The following is a 21,311-nucleotide window of genomic DNA, read 5'->3' as shown; positions in this document are numbered from 1 at the left end:
ATGAGGGAGAGCGTTCCACCAGGCCGGAGCCAATGTTGAAAAGGCCCTGGCTCTGGTTGAAGCCAATCTAACTTTCTTAGGGCCCGGGACCACTAGGGTGTTGCTATTTATGGATCTTGAGGCTCTGTGGGGCATATTAGTATTTAAACTGAGTGATTCTTTTTGAAAATATTTCAGCCGAACTAGAACTGTAGTCCTTGTTCCTCATTCCAGTTTGCCTTTATAATTGCAGATGGTTATGCCTTCTCTCAAGACGAAAATGGGATTGTTTCACAATCTGAAGTAATAAGAGCCTACGATACTACAAAGCAAAGACCTGATGAGTGGTGAAGAACTATGACACTGAGCCCTAATACTTGCCATAGTATGGCAAAGTAATATATATTTCCTGGGTCTGCTAGCAAGGTCCAGCAACAGATTAGAGGAAGATGTGTGTTGTTACTCTTATTCCCTGAAGTTTGAGTTCGCATACTGAGTAGACATAAGCACTGTGCAACTATACTGTAATACACCATCTCCAAATTTTTCAACAAGTGTTACTTGGATTTTGTAAGCAGAGATTGAAAATAGCTTTCAGCCTTTGCCAACTACTTATTTACAGTGATGCTGAATACGTAACGTTCCTATATGTATATCCGGGACATAATGAACAGCCAGATTACTCGACATAGCATACATTGACAACCATCGCCTTTGCAAAGATTTGCGAGCGGTGAATTATTTAAAGTACCTAGCCTTTGATTTCAACAAGTGCTAAATAACAATTTTTAAATATTCATTTATGTGTTGAAGTAAGATTTCAAAGCAAGACATTTAAAGGTACACGTGTCAAACTAGCCTAAAAAGTTTGCCAAAGAATTTCCATATTTCTCATCTTAGTAATCATTTGCGGAGAAATTTTAAAGGGTGGCGACGTCAAGTGTGATATAAGAATTGCATGCTTGAAACTCTGTACTTGAAAAGTTTTACAATAATGTGAACTTGATACTGTTTGCTTTGTATTGCATTGGTTTTTCAGATCTGCGGTCACTTTCACCTTTGGCCTTACACAAGCCTTTCATTCATGTTCATTTAACAGAAATGTGTACATTTAACACAGCAGCCATTTTCTATGTAAGGGGCATGTGTCTTTGAATTATAGACAAATGCTGGTCTGCCTTATATCCCTTCCATACACCTAAGGACCTGATCCAGGGGAACCTGTACACAGAAACGGGCTGTTTGCAGAAGTGTTGTGTTTCCCTGGCAACATAACACACTTTTCATTTTAATGGCACTGGTTACCTGTAAGGCCAGACAGAAAGGAAAAGGTGGTGACTTGATTCCAGTTTCCTTTCTGACAAACAGAGAGGAAAGAACCAGCCATGTTGCTCATTGTTCACACCTAGTGCCGGAGCACCATGCATGAATCCCATGTGAGTTTTCTTTCCCAAGATGCTTTTGCATTTATAGGCCCCAAACCCAAATGTTGTATCATGCACACATGCAAATGCTTGCTCTTATTGGATTGGAGCGGTAGTGTACTTGAAAATGCTGGTTTTAATTTACACTTAAGTTGCCAGAGCAACTTGCTGCAAACAAAGTGATTTATTTCGGTGGTTTTTCACAAGAACGAGTCATCAGCATTGCACTGCTTTCTGTTTGCACTACAAGACAGTTATTTAGTCTTGCTGTCAAATATATGTGTACAGTCCCAAATTTGATTTAAAGTAGGCTATGCTGAAGTTTGAGGATTTTAACCAATATTTCTTTTTTTAGGTGTAGATCTTGAAAGGTATAAGATGTAAAACTGCTAATGAAAGCAAGGAAAGTAAACTAACAAAAAAGGTTTCATACTCTAATCAAGAATGTAAGATTTCAACTTCTCACCCCCAAAAATATTGTAATTCAGTATTTTTAAATAAGTTTGTCTAATCAGGATGAGAAACAGAATCTGATACAATACTGCAAATTAACATGTGCTCTGCTATGAAGCCATTTCAGTATGTCTAATTTAAAATATATATTTTATATAGTAAGTTTCACCTCTGATTTGAGTGCACTGTACAACTGTTCTACCTGTAGAAAGACAAATATAAATATTCTTATAAATGAAATATTTGTATGCGATGGTCCAACTTTTGAAAAGCAAAGTTTAATAGGAACATTGTATTTATTAAATGACGTAGAACATTTTATATACTTGTGATACACAGTTGCACTCATTCATAATGGCAAGGACACTGTTCTTTTTCACGAGTGACATTTAAACAGAAAATAAAACTGAAGAAAAAAGGAGTCCAAAAGAGAAAAACAAACCCTTGCTGAAAACAGCCTTGCTTCCCATCTCGCAGCCCAAAATTGCTTTCAGAAAAGCTACTTCAGGCATAGATAATGAATGAATCGGCAAGGAGGGCCAAATCACTTGACCTGGAGCACACACAAAAATTTTGGGCTTGTCCTTTCCCAAGTGAACGATTCAAAATGATAATCTTTTTAGAATACTTAAGTACAATTCCAAGCAGTGCATATTTCTTTTTAGAATCAATGAATGAAGTCGATCCATCGTGATTCAGCAGAAACCTGTTCTTTGCTTCTGGCCTATGCAGCCTCTTAGGGCATCTGAAAGGAGTAATCAGGAAAGAGTGTCTTCTCCATTCATTTCCGCACCCCAGCTAAGCGGTCAGAGTTGACATGCACCATGTACATCGCGGGTGCTGGATGCAGGTGTGTCCCCTTCCTCCTCTCCCTGAAGCATGAAATGGCAGTTTGCATGCAAATGACGCAGGAGAATGATCTGCATGCAGGTACCTATTTCAACACACAGGCAATCCAGTTACCTCAAACAGATCTCCCTTGCTGGATCAAGGTGAAGGCATAGGTATCACATTAGCGATAGGTCAGGAAATTATGACCACCCTTATTTTTTTAAAAAAATAGACACAATAGGTACTCATTTTGGCTGTCATTGCTGCCTAAAAGTAGACTGTTCTTAGCACATTTTCTTGATCATGGGATTTTAAACTCTCAGTGATTCTGTTACGTCTTTTTTTTTTTTTTTAATGTCATTTTCTAAGGAAGATGTAGGCTTATTCAGCTTATTTTGGCTATTCTGAATAAGTGCTCCACATCTTAATTTTTCATTTTTGCCCTTCTGATTTAATCTTTGTTCTGATGTCATTTAACTTTTAAAAAATACAATTTCTCACACACCGGATGTCATTTTTCTAACGGCAGTCATTATCACAATACCCGAAGATTGTGTGTTTGTTCTGTCTTTAATAGTTTGCTCTCCCCCCACCAATATTAAAATCTAAATAAAAACTTGGAATTCCTAAAGAACATAACACCCAATTTAAACAAAAGTCAGGACATACGATACATAAGTTATTTGCAAACAAACACATTTCATAACAAAAGGCTATATAAGTGGTTTATTACATTATAATATAGGAATATATTATAATATTATATTTGGGACTACTGGTTGGTAAGCAAAATGTTTTAGTAAACGATTACTCTACTCAAGTTACAGTACTTTACTATAATGTACTTGTTTTGAAATTCTAAACTTTTACATTTCTCTTAATTAAATCCAGAAAGGAAGTTGTATGTTTTGTAAGTATTAGGTGTATTGTGCAACAATTTCACGCTAATGTTTTTTTTTTAAAAAAAATAATCATTAATTGAATGAAAAGGTGCCATTCAGAGATCAACGCCTACATATAGGTATTATTTTAATTACTTGGTGAGAATGTAGTAACCAGAACATCAGCTAATTGGAATCACTTTGAGAAGCCATAAGTGGACTTGTTTTTTCTTAGTATTAGATTTATTTTTGCAGAGAAATTTTGACAAATTTATAAGCAACTTTCTAGTTGTATAAAAATAGAGGAAATATTTAAACAAATGCAATGGTGAAAGATTCCTGTTGCACTGTCTCACATGGAAAGACATCTGTCTTCATCAATTAATTAATTCTGAATTGTTTGCTTAGAGTCTTGGACCGTGTATTTAGCTCCCCTCTTTTTCTGCCCATTTATGTATTGTGCAAAAAACAGGTGTCGTTCTAGTAAGTTTTATCAATCTGTCTGCATGAGTTAAAATGTCACAGTGTGAATCTGAGCTGGTGCATGTCTGTGCTGTAAAGCTCATGATTTCTTTTTCCTTCGGTTCAAACATGCATCAAACCATGTGTGTATTAGTAAGCAAATCAAGTGTTGGATCAACAACTGAATTAACAACTTCACTCTATTAGTACTGAATGTGAACTCGGAAAATCATACACAAGTTGACCAAGGGTAGCATTCCCAAATTTGTGCACAACCCACTGAACTAACTGGACTACTCAAACAGTAAGAGAACAGTAAAAAGAGGCAATCGAGTCTCCTTGCGTTTTATAGGTTGTTCCAACACAGACTTTTGCATCCCTTCAAATATTTTGTAACTACAAAACTGTGGCCCGAATGTGTAAAAGTAAAATCATGTTTCCGTGTTTTTTCTTGTTCTACAATTGAAGCCATAATACATGAATATTAGTTTTCTACTGCAACTTGATTTCCATGCTGTCTTGAAAGGCACTGTATCAAAAGACTGCATTCAAAGCAAAGCAGGACTTTCCAGCTCCACTGAACCATTACTGCTGAAACTGCTGTGGAATTTGTGAAGCTGCATGACTGAAGAGATTTTGACTCCGTGTTTATGGTAGTTTTTCTCAGGTTTCGTTTTAAATGGATGTCAAATGCACTGTTTTATAACGTTATTAAATTTTAGTAATATATTCAGTTCTATGCAGTGTTACATGTCATTGGCCTTTTGTGAATGTGCATGTTTTGAACTGCAAATTTTAAATGTTTTGTCTTCTAATTGTTCAAAAATAAACCTTGCCATTAAATAAACTCTGAAGCGTTGTCCGCATCTTAAATGCAACCCTCTCCCAGAAGCACACTCCATTAGTCCGATTTTGAGCAATTAAAATCCTCTCGATAAAAGCTTAGTTTTGATGTCCCTTAGTTAACTAACGTGACATTGTGCAATTGTTACTAAATAATTAGAAACCTGAGATAGCATGGGCAGTAAGAATGCTTTATCAAAAACATTATTCAGTGAAGGCATTCATAGAAGAGCGTAAGTCGGTATAATAAAGACAAAATTTTAAAATAACACAGCTTGATAGCCAAAGGATGACACGAGAACACTAGTTGCCTAAGAATATGTAGACTTTTAAAAGCATGCAACATGAACATACCAGAGTAAAACAGTCAGAAACCAACATTTAGAAGAGGTAAGAAAAAACAAGCTACAGCATTAAAAAGTCAGTGCTGCTAGAAAAGTAAAATACAAATGGATATATCTTCTAAATAAAAATAGTATGCAATGTAAGCAAAAAAAATGAATACAATGTCTCCACAGTCCTACATTTGTGCAATACAATGTAAACACTGGAGCTTATCCTGGCATTGAAAGTGCCCCTCCAGAAAGAAAGTTATTACTGGAGCTGCAAACAGATAAACAGGTACCAAGTTTGAACAAAATTATCCGTCGGAGCCATTCCTGGCTTTCCTGCATTCTTGAATAAGCTGATCATCAAAGTACTAATTCGAAATTCTACCAGTATGCAGTACAAGCCCCTTTGAAAACAGCAAACCACTTGCTACAATTGATTGGTAACCGCAACTTGCTTTTGCCTGACAGGTCTAACGCACCCTGGAAGTTACAAGTGATTTAGCTGGTGTTCTGTTGAGATTTGTTTTATTATTATTCACATGTGCTTAAAGAATTGCAATGTTTGGCCAGTGTCCCAAGCCCACTCCACCCCAAGGCATTGGTCTGCTTACTGGGGACTGCTCTTGGAAGCTGAGCCCTATTATCTGGGCTCGCAGGGAATTCTCCATTTGCCCACTTCATGCTGTGCTCTGGGTACCACAGCAATTTTAAGAGTGTGGCTGCTGAAAGGAGCAGAGAACGCAGCAGTTGTTTGGCTGTCCAACAAGGAACAAACATCAACTTCCTGGTTGGAAGGAAGGTGGTAAGTCTCCTTTTTTTCCAAAAAAAAAAAATTCTTTTTATAACACAAATAAAAAACAGACAGAAAAGACAAACAATACAAACAAATTCTTGTCATATCCTTATTTTTCTAACCATTGTTAAGTTGGTTTCCCCAAGTCCCACCTATCTGATTTTCATTTTACTTCATCTTTAGCAGTTTACATATACAGTGGTACCTCGGGTTAAGTACTTAATTCATTCCGGAGGTCCGTTCTTAACCTGAAACTGTCCTTAACCTGAAGCACCACTGTAGCTAATGGGGGTCTCCTGCTGCTGCCATGCTGCTGAAGCACAATTTCTATTCTTATCCTGAAGCAAAGTTCTTAACCTGAAGCACTATTTCTGGGTTAACGGAGTCTGTAACCTGAAGCGTATGTAACCTGAAGCGTATGTAACCCGAGGTACCACTGTATCATAATTTCTAACCATCATTTTTTTTAATTATACTTAAAATAACTTCACATTTTATCACTTACAAATACTATTTTAAAATACCCTATCTTCTACTTCTAACCCTACAGCCTATAGCCACTTCCAAAGCTATTCTAAGGTTTAAATATTAACATATTTTTTTCAAATATTCCTTAAACTTCTTCCAGTCTTCTTCCACCGTCTCTTCTCTCTGGTCTCAGAGTCTCCCTGTCAGTTCGGCAAGTTCCATATACTCCACCATCTTCATCTGCCATTCTTCGATAGTTGGTAACACTTGTTTCCTCCAATTCTTCGCTAACAATATTCTCGCAGCTGTTGTGGCATACAGAAAAAAAGTAACATCCTTTTTGGGGATTTTACCCCCCCCCCCCACTATACCAAGGAAAAAGGCTTCTGGTTTTTTAATAAATGTGTTTTTCAACACTTTTTTCAATTCATTATAAATCCTTTCCCAGAAGTCTTTTACCTTGGGGCACGTGGAAGGTGGTAGGTCTCCTGGCCCAGCCTCTGCATTGTATCCCTCACTGAGGGCAAGGAAGGGAGTTCATGAGTGGAACCCACCCTGGAGGCCTCTCTGGCTGCCATCTTTGATTTGTCTCAAGAGATCTGCTGAGGGGAGCACCTACATCATGCCCAGCTCTGAAATGCCCTGTCTGGTTTCTCTGGAGATGGGCAGCCTTACCCCAAGTTCCTTAAGCGGCTGAATGAGGAAGTAGTTGGGGATCTAACCTGATGCTTTAATCAGGGATAAAGTGCGTGGGGTGGTTCAGCTCATCCTCATCTTCGTCTTCGTCACCCCCTCATCCCAGCCACTCCTCTGAGGAGCCCTGGGAGGAAGTGTAGGCCATGATGAAGCCACATGATGGACAGCTTCTTAAAAAGCAGAGACATCACCTTGCCAACAAAGGTCCGTATAGTTAAAGCTATGGTTTTCCCCGTAGTGATGTATGGAAGTGAGAGCTGGACCATAAAGAAGGCTGATCGCCAAAGAATTGATGCTTTTGAATTATGGTGCTGGAGGAGACTTTTGAGAGTCCCATGGACTGCAAGAAGATCAAACCTATCCATTCTGAAGGAAATCAGCCCTGAGTGCTCACTGGAAGGGCAGATCCTGAATCTGAGGGTCCAATACTTTGGCCACCTCATGAGAAGAGAAGACTCCCTGGAAAAGACCCTGATGTTGGGAAAGATGGAGGGCACAAGGAGAAGGGGACGACAGAGGACGAGATGGTTGGACAGTGTTCTCGAAGCTACCAGCATGAGTTTGACCAAACTGTGGGAGGCAGTGGAAGACAGGAGTGCCTGGCGTGCTCTGGTCCATGGGGTCACGAAGAGTTGCACACGACTAAACGACTAAACAACAAAAATTCCCACAGAGCCAGGAAGAACCTCAAGCACCCTGTACATGAGCGAAGTAGGACCATTGCCCCCACATAGGAGCCAACTCCTAAGGGCCAAGGTCCCTTCAGCCCCCCAATAAAATATTTGAGCCCCCCTCTCCAAATGAGCATTGCCATTCAAATGGTATGTGTGTGCCGTGTCATGCGATCAGTTATGTGGGGCAAGGCTTTCCAGCCCCCCCCCCCCGCATATTTTATTCAGGTTGGCATCTGTGGTCCCTCAGGCCAGGCCCAATGGCACAGGGGCCCAAAACGTCTCTTTCCTTCAGGCAGAAAGGAAGAAGCAAAAGAGGTGGGTCCACACAGGCCTCCGAGTCCAAATTTGAGCCAGATAGGGAGAGGAGATGGCTGTCAGGTTATGAAACTTCTCTCTTTGTCTGTCTGTTATCTGACATCTGTCACCCAATATTGGGAATATTGCTTGCTTCTGCAGATACTCTGTCCCAGCATGACTGTGCATGTTCGCATGACCACATATGGAATGTTCTGCCAACTGTGTTACACCCTCTCCAACACATTGGCAAGGCTGTTTTGTTAGTGTACCTGCATCTTAACAGGGTGAACTTAATGTTATACCACTGAATCAGTCACAAGCTGTGTCTTAATAGTTTAGGATTGCAGTTGCTGAGTGACGATCATTAAACAAATCCTGAAATTCTCAATGAATTGTTCACCTGTGGACTTGGCCATAGAAGATGCTTGAGAGCCATAGAAGATACCTGAGAGGATTTCCTTTTTACTTTTAAGTAAAAGCAAATCAAAAACCAAGCTGTTGTTATATGAGAGCATTTTGCTGCTGCTCCGTTCATGACATTCCCAATATTGGGTGACAGATGTCAGATAACAGACGGACAAAGAGAGAAGTTTCATAACCTGGCAGCCATCTCCTCCCCATATCTGGCTCAAATTTGGACTCGGAGGCCTGTGCAACATTTCCAGTGTAATCCAAATCTGGGTTTATAAACAATATTCAAAGACCAGCTCAATTTACGATACAAGGAACATTTTCTTTTAGTGGTGGCTTGATCTGAACAGCAAACGTGATGTGGAGGACTTCGCTGAAATTCAGCACGCTTTTCTGAAATTATCTAATGAACGTTCCAATGACTGGCATCCAACGAGTTTACAAACAAGGTTTGGGTGGGAAAGGTCACCTGACCCTCAGGGACAACTTTGCAGGTGATACCAGGAACTGCCAGAGGAAGGAAAGGCTGTAGAAATCCTCTTGGGGCACTGGTTTCCCCAGATCTACATAGTGGTGTGTTTATTCTTGATCAGACTGAGGGCTAAAGGAAATGAGACATGTTTGTTGGTTGGTTGGTTAAGCCAGGGATGGGGAAGTTTCTTGGCCCAGAAGGCCTCACCTTTAAATCCCTCCAAAACCCAGAGGCCAACTCTTGATACTTGTCCATCATCTTGTGTCATGAGGTGACTGTTAAGTGGGAGGTCCTGCCCATCTATCAAAGTTGACCTGTGGGTCAACTCCCTTCGAAGCAGCACCCAGCAGGATTGAGTCCTCTCCTCACTAGCTGATGAGCAATGGGTTCAAACCTGCTAGCTGCAGGGGTATGCATCACAGCACGTGTCCCACAGGGGAGAAAAAACCAACTGCACAAACAACATGGATAACCCCACATCCAGGTCATGCTCAGCCCTATATTTACACACGGGGAAATGGAAATGCCAAACTACTTCAGGCACACTGAATTTAAGTAGCTAGAATCAAAAAATGTGGGTATGTTTCACCCGTTTCCTTGTTATGAGAGGTATTCAACTATGCTTTACTCACAGCAGACCTACGGAGATTAACAGGCCTAACTTAGTCATGTTCATTTATTTCAATGGGTCTACTTTGAGTAAAACCACCCTATATTTCTGCGTTTCCACCCCCTTCGTTCAGCCCAGACACTGAGATCCAGCTCCGAGGGCCTTCTGGCGGTTCCCTCACTGCAAGAAGTGAAGTTACAGGGAACCAGGCGGAGGGCCTTCTCGGTAGTGGCACCCGCCCTGTGGAACGCCCTCCCACCAGATGTCAAGGAAATAAACAACTATCTGACTTTTAGAAGACATCTGAAGGCAACCCTGTTTAGGGAAGTTTTTTATGTCTGGTGTTTTATTGTGTTTTTAATATTCTGTTGGGAATCGCTCAGAATGGCTGGGGAAACCGAGTCACATGGGCAGGGTATAAATAATAAATTGTTGTTGTTGTTGTTAGCATTAAAAACAGGAAATCATTGCTTTAATTGGCTACTCAACAGATTCAGAGGTGTATTTATTCAAAAACACAACAGAACACAACAGTGTTTGCGGTTGGACAAAACTCTGTCACATTTGTTATAACAGAGCTTGCTTCTACATATATTCTTAAATTAAAAACACATTGCTTTACCTGGGCTCCTTTGGGAGGAAAAGGCAGGATAGAAAATTTAAAAACAACAAAAGATTTCTTAAAATTAAGATGCAGCACAAGAGATGGGAAACCTGCAGTTCTCCAGCTGTTGTTCAACTCCAACTCCCATAAGCCCCAACCAGCAGTGCCAGTAGTCAGGGATGATGGGAGCTGCAGTCTAGGAACTTTTGGGGGGGCAAAGGTCAGCCACCCCCAGTGTAAATAGTTTACACACCTGATAATTTTGATTTCTGACCATTTTAAGTTGTGCAAAAAGTTTTCATGTACTCTCAGCAGGCCAATAAATTCAGCAGTCTTACAGGCCATTTTGCCAATTCAGAAATATAAGCAATTGTAGGAAAGTAAACAAGTTATGCTTGTGGGAGCCAGCATAATGAGTCCCACTAGTGCCATGGGGGTTTCCCTCCTCCCCACAAGCTCCGTAAACAGCTCTGTGGGGGTCAGGAGAACCCCCCAAACAGCTCACAAGGGGCGGAGAGGGGATATTGCTCTATCAGAGGAAGCATCTCTGCTGGCCTAATGGAACAGTCTCCCTACTACGACTCTGAATTCCACCCCATGTTTCCATTAATTCAAAACATAAACATATTGGACAACCAAAATATTGTTTCAGCCGTGGAGCGTTTTATTGGGAGAAAACCTGTGACTACAAAACATTGTCACGCTTGTCAATACATTTTAAGTTACAGTTCTTAAACATTATTTTAGATAGTGCGGATTTTACAAAATAAAACTTTTATTTACCCAGCTTTGTCTTCTAAGTCACAGGACAAAAACTCAATAAATAGGCAAGGCTACTTCAGCATTTTAATGTTTTATACGCTGCACATTTGTGAAATTACTGTATAGCTTTTAGATGTTATTACAACTTATTCTCCTGACTGTGAAAATTTTGTACAAACTCTTAGTTAAAGCTTGCTTATTAGTGGAAATACCCAGCAATCTCATCACATGTGAAACTGTCCTAGCACAACGGTCTATGCTATCACACATTCAAAACAGTGCATCACTTTTTTCCTGGCCCTACAAATGTTGGCATTGGTTAGTGTCTTTAATTCAGTGTTAAGATACCCTTTTTTAAAAAAAAAATGGGGCTTATAATCATTAATTTTCTTTCATTTTATTATTGTTCTTTTAGTGACATGATCTTCCAATATCTATGAATAAAGCTATTCCCTTTATAATAAGTGAAACTAATTCTGGTGAATTTTTTTTAGGTAAGCCTATATTTAAAACACACACAAAATTGAGGGCACAATCCAGTCAGATATCCCACTATCTGGAGCTGTTATGTTCACATTGAAACCATCACTAATGCTACCTATTGCCTAAATAAATTATCCAAACAATGTGGTTGTTTAATGTCTTGTTTTCCTTGTATCCGCCAGAACTCTGCTCATATTAGATCACAAAAATCATACAATTGTGGAGTTGGAAGGGATCCTGAGGATCATCTAATCCACCCTCTTGCAAGGCAGGAATGTGCAGCTTTACTCACACAATGACACACATTGGTCAGGTGACACTTTCTGAATGCAGATATGCTCCAAATTGACATCAGTTGGGAATGTGCATTTTATTCCAACAAGTCCAAAGGTAAAGTAAAGGGACCATTATGTCCAGTCGTGACCGACTCTGGGGTTGAGGCGCTCATCTCGCTTTACTGGCCGAGGGAGCCGGCGTACAGCTTCCAGGTCATGTGGCCAGCATGAATAAGCCGCTCCGGCGAACCAGAGCAGCGCACGGAAACGCCGTTTACCTTCCCACCTGAGTGGTACCTATTTATCTACTTGTACTTTGATGTGCTTTTGAACTGCTAGGTTGGCAGGAGCAGGGACCGAGCAACGGGAGCTCATTCCGTCGCGGGGATTTGATCCGCTGATCTGATCGGCAAGTCCTAGTACCAAACGAAAATTCCTGAAATAACTGACACTTTTTCTAAAGGGTAACTCAACGATTCACGTTATTTTCAGTTCCGTAAGCAGAGAACACCACAATGAAAACCACGTAACACAGGAGTCCATTGTGCTTCTTAGCGAAAGCACTGTTTCGAACGCTTCGCTCAGCTCTGGCTAAGTTTCCGGAATGCTCTTCCCAGTTAGAGACAGCTCGGAGTCCAGAGGATAGGAGAAATATGGTCCCGACACCAAAAACCCAGAGGGCTGAGAGAGGCTGACGGAGTGGCCCATTTGCAAGCAGCCTGGCGTGTAAGGTGGAGGTGAAGGTGCCGCTGTACAGCTAGACTCTGGCCTGGCAAATGAAAACTTGCCGAGAGAGCCGGCCGTGCAACTTGAGCTAGCGGCAGAGCTAGATTGTCTCGATGGAGTCCTTAAGCTAGTGGAGGTCAAGATCATTGGCAAAGTCTCCATCTGGTAGCTTCGGAGAGAAAACCGGATTGGCTGTGGCAGCGTTTGCTTCGGCCTTAAACACGTGCAGCAATAAACGGCGACAAAGGAGCCCACGAAAAGGAAGGCGAGGAATATTGATCCGACGATCAGGAATGGCACATAGACTGGCTCTGAGCGAGACAGGAAAAGTAAATTATGAACAGAATATAGCCAGGCTTTGTGCATTAGAAAATCATTGCTTATATTCTTCCGTTTTCGAACAAAGGGCTTCGCAAAGATGATGGCACAATAATCAGTCTTAATAGCATACCTGACACTAATTCTCTGGGTCACTCACTAATGGGTTGGAGCCAGACTAAATTAGTTCCACTTCGTTTCCAATCAAATCAATGGGACATAATTTAAGCTAAGATGAGCTTGTCCGATTGATTTTGATGATGCCTACGTTCAACAAACTGAGTCTGGATCCAACCCCAGCTAAAATTCTAACTGCAAGCATCTAAATTCTTCTTAGTCAGATCTCAACCAATTCCTGCACCAATCCATATTTTTTTCTGGTCAGCCTCCACTTTCTACACATGGAACAAAAATCTCACTGGACAAGTTAAAAAAAAAAGTTTGCGATCAATGATTCCACCCTCTACTAGAATTCCCCAGTTAGTTCAAGCCGCCATTCTAACCCTGTATTTCCATTCAGGAAACTTTCCTTACTTGAAAGTTGTTTGTTATTAGAAGAGTAACTATTTCCAACAATATTTTTTTCCACTTGGCATGTCTGAACCTACTTTGCTACAGAATGCTTCCTTTTTCTTTGCTCCCCATTTCCTCACCTTTCTGTTTAACCCTGAGAAAAACTTTTGTGGAATTCACAAGGCTATCTCACCGCTTGTGGTTATTATTTTTAGATGGTCCTAAGAAAAGTACTGCACTAGAGAACCTGGGATAATTCTCCTATTTTCAAGGGTGAAGGAAGTGCTTTTGGTTTCCAGCAATTCCCCCCTCCTTTATATGAAATGAACACGTAAATTCCAAAACTGGAAATGTCTTAAACCAAAACGCTACAGCTCCAGAGCTCTAGAATGCCTTTTTATGAAGACAGTGAAATAAAGATTTTGTTGCAGAGTTAAGTCTGCAGTCCTGACAACTGCTGAACTCAGTGGAACTGGTGAATGGAGCTGCAAACCTAGGCACACTTTAACTTGGGAATAAGTCCCAAAGAATTCATAGGAAGTCGGAGGAAAGATGCCCCAAATTTGGCTGCAAATAATTTGCTGGCTGTATTTGCAAACTTCTTCAATTTTTTTACAAGATGCAGAAAACGGGGCAGCAGGTGCACTGATTCGACACGAATCCTGACTCTGAAAGGAATAGTAGAGCACTCTGCTCTTTTGAATGTTAAGGCTACAGCCTTGTGCACAATTACTTGTTATGGGAGCTTAGATTTGATGTCAATCTTTGTGATTTCAGTGGGGACTGTTCTATATTTTGTTTTTGTTTTGTGCTTGGGAGTTTCTTTTCAAATTAGGTGGGGCAATTGGGTTTTTTCCTACAAAACATCAACAATGTGCTTTGGGGGACATTTACAATAGGAAGAACATAAGAAGAGCCTGCAGGATGAGGCCAATGGGCCACCTAGTACAGCATCCTGTTCTCACAGTTGCCTGTGGGAAACCAGCTAGTAGTATTCGAACACAAGAGCCCTCTTCCCTCCTGTGGTTTCCAGCAACTGACATTCGCAATGTGACCTGAATATTTTCCTATTTACCCAGTGATCCAATTCTGAAGATCTAGGAAAACAAAAAGGAAAGATAAAAGTTGCAATAATGTTGTATTGCATCTTCTTTTACTGCAGTATATTTGGGGTGGGCTTTAAAGGGATTCTATTTTATTTTATTGAAGTTGCTTTCCTGGACTGGACAGCAGCAAAGTTTATGATGGGTTGAAGGTTTTCTAATCCAAGTACTGACTGCCCAAGATAGCAGCTTTGAAAGTAGCAAGTCCATACTACGTACCTGAACAAGAAAGGTAGTGATCTCTCTGTAATATGTTTGTGTCCCATGAAAGGGCTGCCTTCTACCCCTTTTTAAAAGTCTAGGGAGTCAGTAAAGTTCTCCCAAGCATCGCCCATGAGTTCTGCTATTTATCTGCGACTCTGATCCTTTCTCGGCTGATTAAAAGCATGAAATAGAAAGGGGAAAAAACGCTTGTCAGATTTTATATTTTTGAGGATTTACCAAGCCCACCTGCTTGGCTGGTGAATAACATTTTGAGCGCAATCGTGTGCAAGTTTACTCAGAAGTCCCACTGTGTCCAATGGGGCATACTCCTCTGTAAATGCACACAGAATTGCAGCCTTTGTCCCTTAATAACTGGTGAAAATAGCAGTGCCACACATGACCCCACATCTGATTTGGGGCAGATCCTGACCTCCTAGGATAGGTAGCAAATGCCCTTCACTTCTAGGCAGACTTAAAGACACCCCCACTTTAAAAAATAAAAAAACTTTTACAATGAATTCAGCTAATTAAACAGTCCTAAAATTTTGTTAAAGAAAGAATAGCTAAGCGCCAAGGACTATGCAATGTAGCGGCTTTCTAAAACACCACAGCGAGCTTTTTGCTAGAAAAAGGCATCAGGGTTTTCTTAAGATTAAAGGTAACCCTGCAACAACTGCTAGAACGCGTTCCGGAAAGACAGGCGGATTTCAACGCTACCCAAACTCTCTTGGGAATAAAGTCCTGGGTCTTCTGAGCAGCAACTCTCAGGGCTTGGCGTGAAAAATAAATTTAGCCCCGCAATTTTCCTTTCATCAAGGCATGTGGTGGGGACCCATACAGGAGGAATATTTAAGGCTGCCAACCTGCGCCCACTTTCTTCGCACTAAGTTCCGCAGAAATTTATGGCCAAGGAAATACACACATAAGCTGCCTGCTCTCCCCGAGGGTGCTTGTGGTTCCACACAGCCTGAAGGGCAAAATCGAAACAGGCGGTTTGTAGTGGGATCCATAGGCGCCAGGGCAGGAGGATTGGACTGTGAGGAGATACGACAGCCATCTTCCAATATCTAAACGGCTGCCCCATGTTTTCTCCTGCTTTGGATGCTACTAACCAACGACTTCAATTTACAAGAAAGGAGATTCCGACTAAACATTAATAGTAACTTTTGGACTGTATGAGCTCGTTTGACAGGAGAACGGCCTCAAATCTTGGGAGATGATGGGCTCTCCTTCCTTGAAGGTTTTTAAGCCGAGGTTGGACGGCCACCTGTCATGGATGATCTGGTTGAAATTCTTGCATTGCAGAGAGCTGGACTAGAAAACCCTCGGGGGTCCCTTCCAACTTTGCGATCCGAACACATCACATTGATTCCTGAAATCACAAAGGGTTCGACTAGATGACTCTCAGAATCCCTTCCAACCCTGCCTTTAGTTCTGCATTGCATGGAGTTCTGCATTGCATAGATGATGATGATTATTCTTACATTTTATTTATACCCCGCCCTCCCCAGCCAAGACCGGGCTCAGGGCAGCTAACACACCAGGAATAAAACAATTAATTGAAATACAACTTAAAAACAAGATTAAAACACAACATTAAAATGATGACTCTCAGGATCCTTTCCAACTCTGCATTCAGTCCTGAATTGCCCGGGGGTGGACTAGATGCCGCCCAGGGCACCCCTTCCAACTCCGAGTCCGCATTTCCACGCCACCCGGGAACCCGCTTCTTTCCCCCGCAACCCAACCCCGCTCCTCCCTCCCTCCTTCCCCGCCCGGCGGTTCCCGGCCGACACTCACGGGCGCTCCCGGCCGGCTGCTCCGCTTGCGCCGGGTCGTTGGTGCAGCCGCCCTGCTCGAGTCTGGCGCCGGCGTGGGCGCAGCAGTAGCGCAGGGCGCACGAGCCGCAGCAGATGGCGGCGTCGGGCGCGTCGAAGCGCTCGGGGCAGGCGAAGCCGGCCGAGTAGGCGCCGCGCGCGTCCACCCAGCCGTGGCAGTACTCGCCGCCGCCCAGCGCCGCCGCCACCGCCGGGCCGCCCCACCGCCCGGCCAGGCAGCAGCAGCCCAGCGCCAGGCAGCGCAGCCACGCGCCCGGGCCCATGGCCGACCCTCGGGCGACTCCCGCTGCCCACCCCGAGGCGCCCCCTCAGGAGGGAGAAGGCGGGACGGCGCTCCAGGCCGCCGCCGCCGGCCCCTCCCGCTCCTCCTCTCCCCGCCGAAGCCTCTGGGCCACCGGCGTCGAGGCTCCCCCTTCCGAGAGCGCCTCAGGGAGGGCTTCGCGCCCTTCTCGCCTTGCCCTCCGGGGTACCTTAGAAGGGTCCACGAGGGTCCTCTAGTCCAGTGGTTTCCAAGCTTTTTTGGGGAGGGCCATGCCCCACCTAAGCATCTCTAAAATCTTGATTGACATCCCCCCCACGTGACATATAGTGCTTATTATTCAAAAAGTGAACTCCTGTTCAAGTGGAGGAAGCCGAAAAAGCCATTAACCGTTGATAACTCATTCTGGAATTGCCCCCCTTAAAAATCAAATTGCCCCCTTAAAAATCAAATTGCCCCACGTTGGGAACCAATGCTCTAGCCCAACCCATTCTATGCTAACTGTTGTTATGATAGTGGTTACGTATATTATATATCCTGCCTTTTTTCCTTGACGGGCTCAAGGCGGCTTATTAAGAGAAAAGAGAACCGCTAACGACATGGATAATGATAACTTGAGGGTGTAATCGCAATAAGTAAATGTCATTCTTTCCAGCCAGCCTTGCAAGCAGACCCAAGCGTGAGAGAGCGGCAAGAAGGCCCATGGAGCCACCTGCTTCCCTTTCCCAAACAGGGCTTGAGGGCAGTGCAAGGGGCCGCAAAATAATAATAATTAATAACAACAACAACAAACAAACAAACAAGGAATTGTCCCTATTGCCCAGCGGCAGTCCCGGATTTACGTATACTCCAACGTGAAATAGGGGCATCCTATTCCATCATCATACATTTATTATTTATATCCCTGCCCATCTGGCTTGGTTGCCCCAGTCAGCCTGGGTGGCTCGCAACATATATAAAAGCATAATAAAACATGGAACATTTAAAGGGCTGCCTTCCTATGTCTTCTAAAGGTCGTGTAGGTTACTTAACTCCTTGGCTTGGGAGGTCGCATAACTCCATACCCTCCAACAGTTCACTGATGAAAATAGGGACGTCCGATGGAAAAGCGGTCATTCTGGGATTAAATCAGAAACCGGGATGGCTTCTGTAAATCTGGTACTGTTTCTGGGTAATAGGGACACTTGGAGGGTCTGTAATAATGACAATGGTGCCCACCTGATGCCCACTTGAGATGTGCTGGAACTGAGTTCCCATGAGTTCCAGCTGGGGGAAAAACATCTTGCTACCTACATAGAAAACTGTAACTGAGGGTGTAATCGTTGAAAGTAAATGCAATTCTTTCCAGCAAGGCTTTAAGCAGGCCCAAGTGTGTGAGAGCTGTAAGTAGGCCCACAGAGCCACTTGCTTCCCTGTCCCAAACATGCATTTAGAACAGTGCCAGGGGGTGCAGAATAATAATAATAAATAAAAACAGAATTGTTGCAAAAACAATAAAGGGGTGGGGTTTTGTCCTCGCTCAGGGCACTTGCCATGCCTCCCTCAGGCTGAAACACCTGTGTCAGACCTGCCTAGAGGCACCTCATCCAAAACTGTTTTTGTAGCCATCTCTTTAAAAGTTTGGTACAGCCAAAATGGGAGGAAAATGTTTAAATAGGTATGATTAAAGGTGGGGGAAGAATGATAAGATCCAATTTTGCCTGCGAAAGGTCCCCTTGCAAAACATGTCCATAGACCAAGGAGCGGGGATTGACATGTGCACAGTATGTATGCATGCACAGTACAAACATGCGTTAGCTTGTTTGCAATGTGTGAAACGATTCATAGAATCATAACATTGTAGAGTTGGAAGGGACCCCAAGGGTCATCTAGTCCAACCCCCTGCAAGGCAGGAATCTCAGCTAAAGCTTCCATGACAGATAGAGTCCAACCTCTGCTTAAAAACCTCAAAGGAAGAAGGCCCGAGACCCCAGGGGGAGAAATCCTAGCCAGAGGTCCATCAAAAACAAGTGGCCATTATGGTGTCAAGCTGTTTGTTCAATGACATATCTTACAATCCTTTTTTCTTATTATTTTTTTTAACAGTGTCGGAAGACTCATGCATACCCTTCCCACTTGGAACCGAATCCGTGGTTGCATTTGGCTTCTGAAATCTATGCAAACTGAGCCAACATTAAAAAAAAAAGTGGTCTGAAGGACTAGAAACTTGCTTTAATAAAATTAATCTGCTAAACATGACACTTCATGAGCCTGGTATTGCACAACAAACTCGGCAGGTTATGGAATGCATACAGCTTCAAGCATGACAGGCCATAAAGGTAAATATTTAGGAAAGCCTATTTCTGTATGTTCCAGATAAATTGCGAATCAAGTCAAAAAGTGCCTAGGATGCTTATCACACAATGGGAACCCTTGGATGAAAGCTCTCAGTGGTATCTGACAAGCTAAGCTGTCTTCCTCCTGACAAAGTTGATGTTCTATTTACCTCAGTAAAAAGATGGAGTTAATTCTGAATGCCTGCCTGGTCTCTCTTCAGCTTTCGGTTGAGAAGATGGGAGTAGAATAAGAAAAAAGAAAATATGCATATATTAGGAACTGGAGCAATGCAGACACTGTGGGGCCAACAATTAATTGCAATGGACAATCTCCCATTCTGCCCTTTCTCTACTTGTTCTCCAGTGCCTAAAACAAATCTATCGGACAGATAGAAAGGGCAAGATGAGTACGGTAACTGAAACCTAATGATAATGCTAGTGTTTATAGGTATACAACAACCCACTGTCAAGATTAGTCTGTGGAAACAGACTCTTGCATAAAGGTTCTTTGCAAATCTGGGAAAGTAAATGAGGTAATGATTAAAAGAAATGATTGGGGGAGGCAGGGGGATAAGGGGAAAAGCAAAAAGGAGATGCAAGCAGGAATGTACTAATGCAAATTAACCTATTATATTTTGTAAGTCTAAGAGAGAACATCTTGTCCATTTTCTGTTTTGTTTTGTCTTTCTTCCCTGATTTGGTCAATAGTAGGTTTGCAATTATGACGGGGAATGCCCCAGTTGATTACTTTGGCTTCTTCTATATTTTCACTTTTAGAAACTCAATAGATTGGCATTATAATGTCATTCAGGTATTACTAATGATATTCATACTAATACCAGTAATTAGTGTGCCACACATACTAATATAGATAATTAACAAAATGCAGCTTTTGTGATAAAAGTCCAGTTGCCTGGATTCTCTTTTTTCGCTTTGTATCTTCCAGTAACTTAGGAGATTTCATAAGCATATTTCATCTCTCCCATCCCCCCAAAAGAGAATTTTCCTGGAGTTTGAGCTTGGTGATTTGCTTTGACAAATAATGGGTTACAACATACATACATAAAAATACATGCATACAGTCAAATCCAGTCTGAAAATTGCTCAGAAACCAAGAGTTGGAGCTGTTCTGTGTTTCTAATATGTTTTCTGTCTCCTGTTTGGCTGTCCTGAGTAATTGTCACATACAGCTGTCATACAAAGAGCAGTGTTGTTAACTGGGCAGGTTCCCAGTCACTTCCTATTTGCAATGCTCTGATGCTTACATTGCTATGCACTCTTGTCACAGTATTTCTTCTGTCATTGCTTCTCCATAGATAAGCCTTTTGTAATAATGACTTAAGGGCTATTTGTCTCTTTCCAAGGCTCAGGCCTAGTGATCCTGTTAAACCATTGAGAAGAGTATTGCAATATTAACAAAGCAAAGTATGACATATTTGAATTGGCCGATTTCCCCGTTCCATGCATTTTTAAAACAAGACATCTTTCCCACTTCTGCCAGCAACTCTGTCAGTCCATTTTAAGGCACGTTGAGTCAACGGTGAATTGTTTTGTCGTTTTATATCGATGTCCACGGCATGCCAAAGACTCAGATAGGGAACAAAGGAAAACAATGCAGTTCCATCACATTCACTGAAAATTCACCAGCCCGCACAAGTAGGTCTTGTAAGACTTCCCAACGGTGCTTAAGCCTGGATTTCGGCAGGTCTGTAGCGGGACGCCCTTGTCTGAACCTGACGCACACCAATTTATTGACACAGAATGCTCCGAACAAAAACACCCCTTGATTTGCAAGTTAATCAAGTAGGAACTGAGCGTTTTGCAAAAGGCAAAGTGAGATTGGGAAACCCTCTAAGAAGAAGGGTTGGTTTAGTAAACTATATCACCCTCGGCATGACCAAGCACTGTGTCCAGGGTGGCATTCTTATGCAGCCTATATGATGCTACATCTAAGTTGCTACCTTCAAGCAAAACCACTATTGCACTGCCATCCTCTAGTTGCAGCAGTTTTCAACCTGTGGTCCCCAGATGTTGGACTACAACTCCCATCATCCCTGAGCTCTGGCTTTGATAGCTAGGGGTGATGGGATTTGTAGTTCAACAATATCTGGGGACCCACAGGTTGAGAAAGGCTGCTAGTGCTTCCACACTTCTTGGAAAGAAATTGTCTGCCTTGAACATGTATATGTGGAGCAGAATAGGAGTACTCTGAGCATCACGTAGAGTTGGGGTGAATACAGAGATGTGAGGACTTGGGGAAAGCTACTTTCCCCCCGTTCCCTGCC

General features: G+C 42.4%; 2 protein-coding genes across 6 annotated transcripts in view; one reads left to right on the top strand and one right to left on the bottom strand.

The window, feature by feature from the left end:
• The window catches only part of ATP8A1 (ATPase phospholipid transporting 8A1), a 79,812-nt gene extending 74,935 nt beyond the window's left edge, over positions 1–4,877 (top strand). For all 4 annotated transcript variants that reach the window (XM_081924385.1, XM_081924384.1, XM_081924386.1 and 1 more), the window contains one exon: positions 233–4,877. In XM_081924385.1, the coding sequence (XP_081780511.1) occupies positions 233–330 (98 nt within the window). In that variant the 3' untranslated portion in view covers positions 331–4,877. The remainder of the gene's footprint in view (positions 1–232) is intronic.
• The window catches only part of SHISA3 (shisa family member 3), a gene marked incomplete at its 5' end in the record, with an annotated part of 208,680 nt that extends 191,965 nt beyond the window's left edge, over positions 1–16,715 (bottom strand). The window contains 2 exons of one of the 2 annotated variants that reach the window (XR_014171515.1): positions 12,174–12,787; positions 16,415–16,715. Coding sequence is in view for 1 of the 2 variants with exons in the window: in XM_081924635.1 (XP_081780761.1) it covers positions 12,342–12,787; positions 16,415–16,715 (747 nt within the window). Of the gene's footprint in view, positions 1–12,158; positions 12,788–16,414 lie in introns of those variants that run through there. The other variant, XM_081924635.1, reaches the window with a different exon arrangement.
• Between the last annotated feature and the right edge of the window lie 4,596 nt (positions 16,716–21,311).

This window comes from Podarcis melisellensis (assembly GCF_964234715.1).
Source record: "Podarcis melisellensis genome assembly, chromosome: 9".
NCBI lineage: Eukaryota > Metazoa > Chordata > Lepidosauria > Squamata > Lacertidae > Podarcis > Podarcis melisellensis.
Note: the sequence above shows the minus strand (reverse complement) of the source record. Positions and strands in the feature narration are given on the sequence as shown.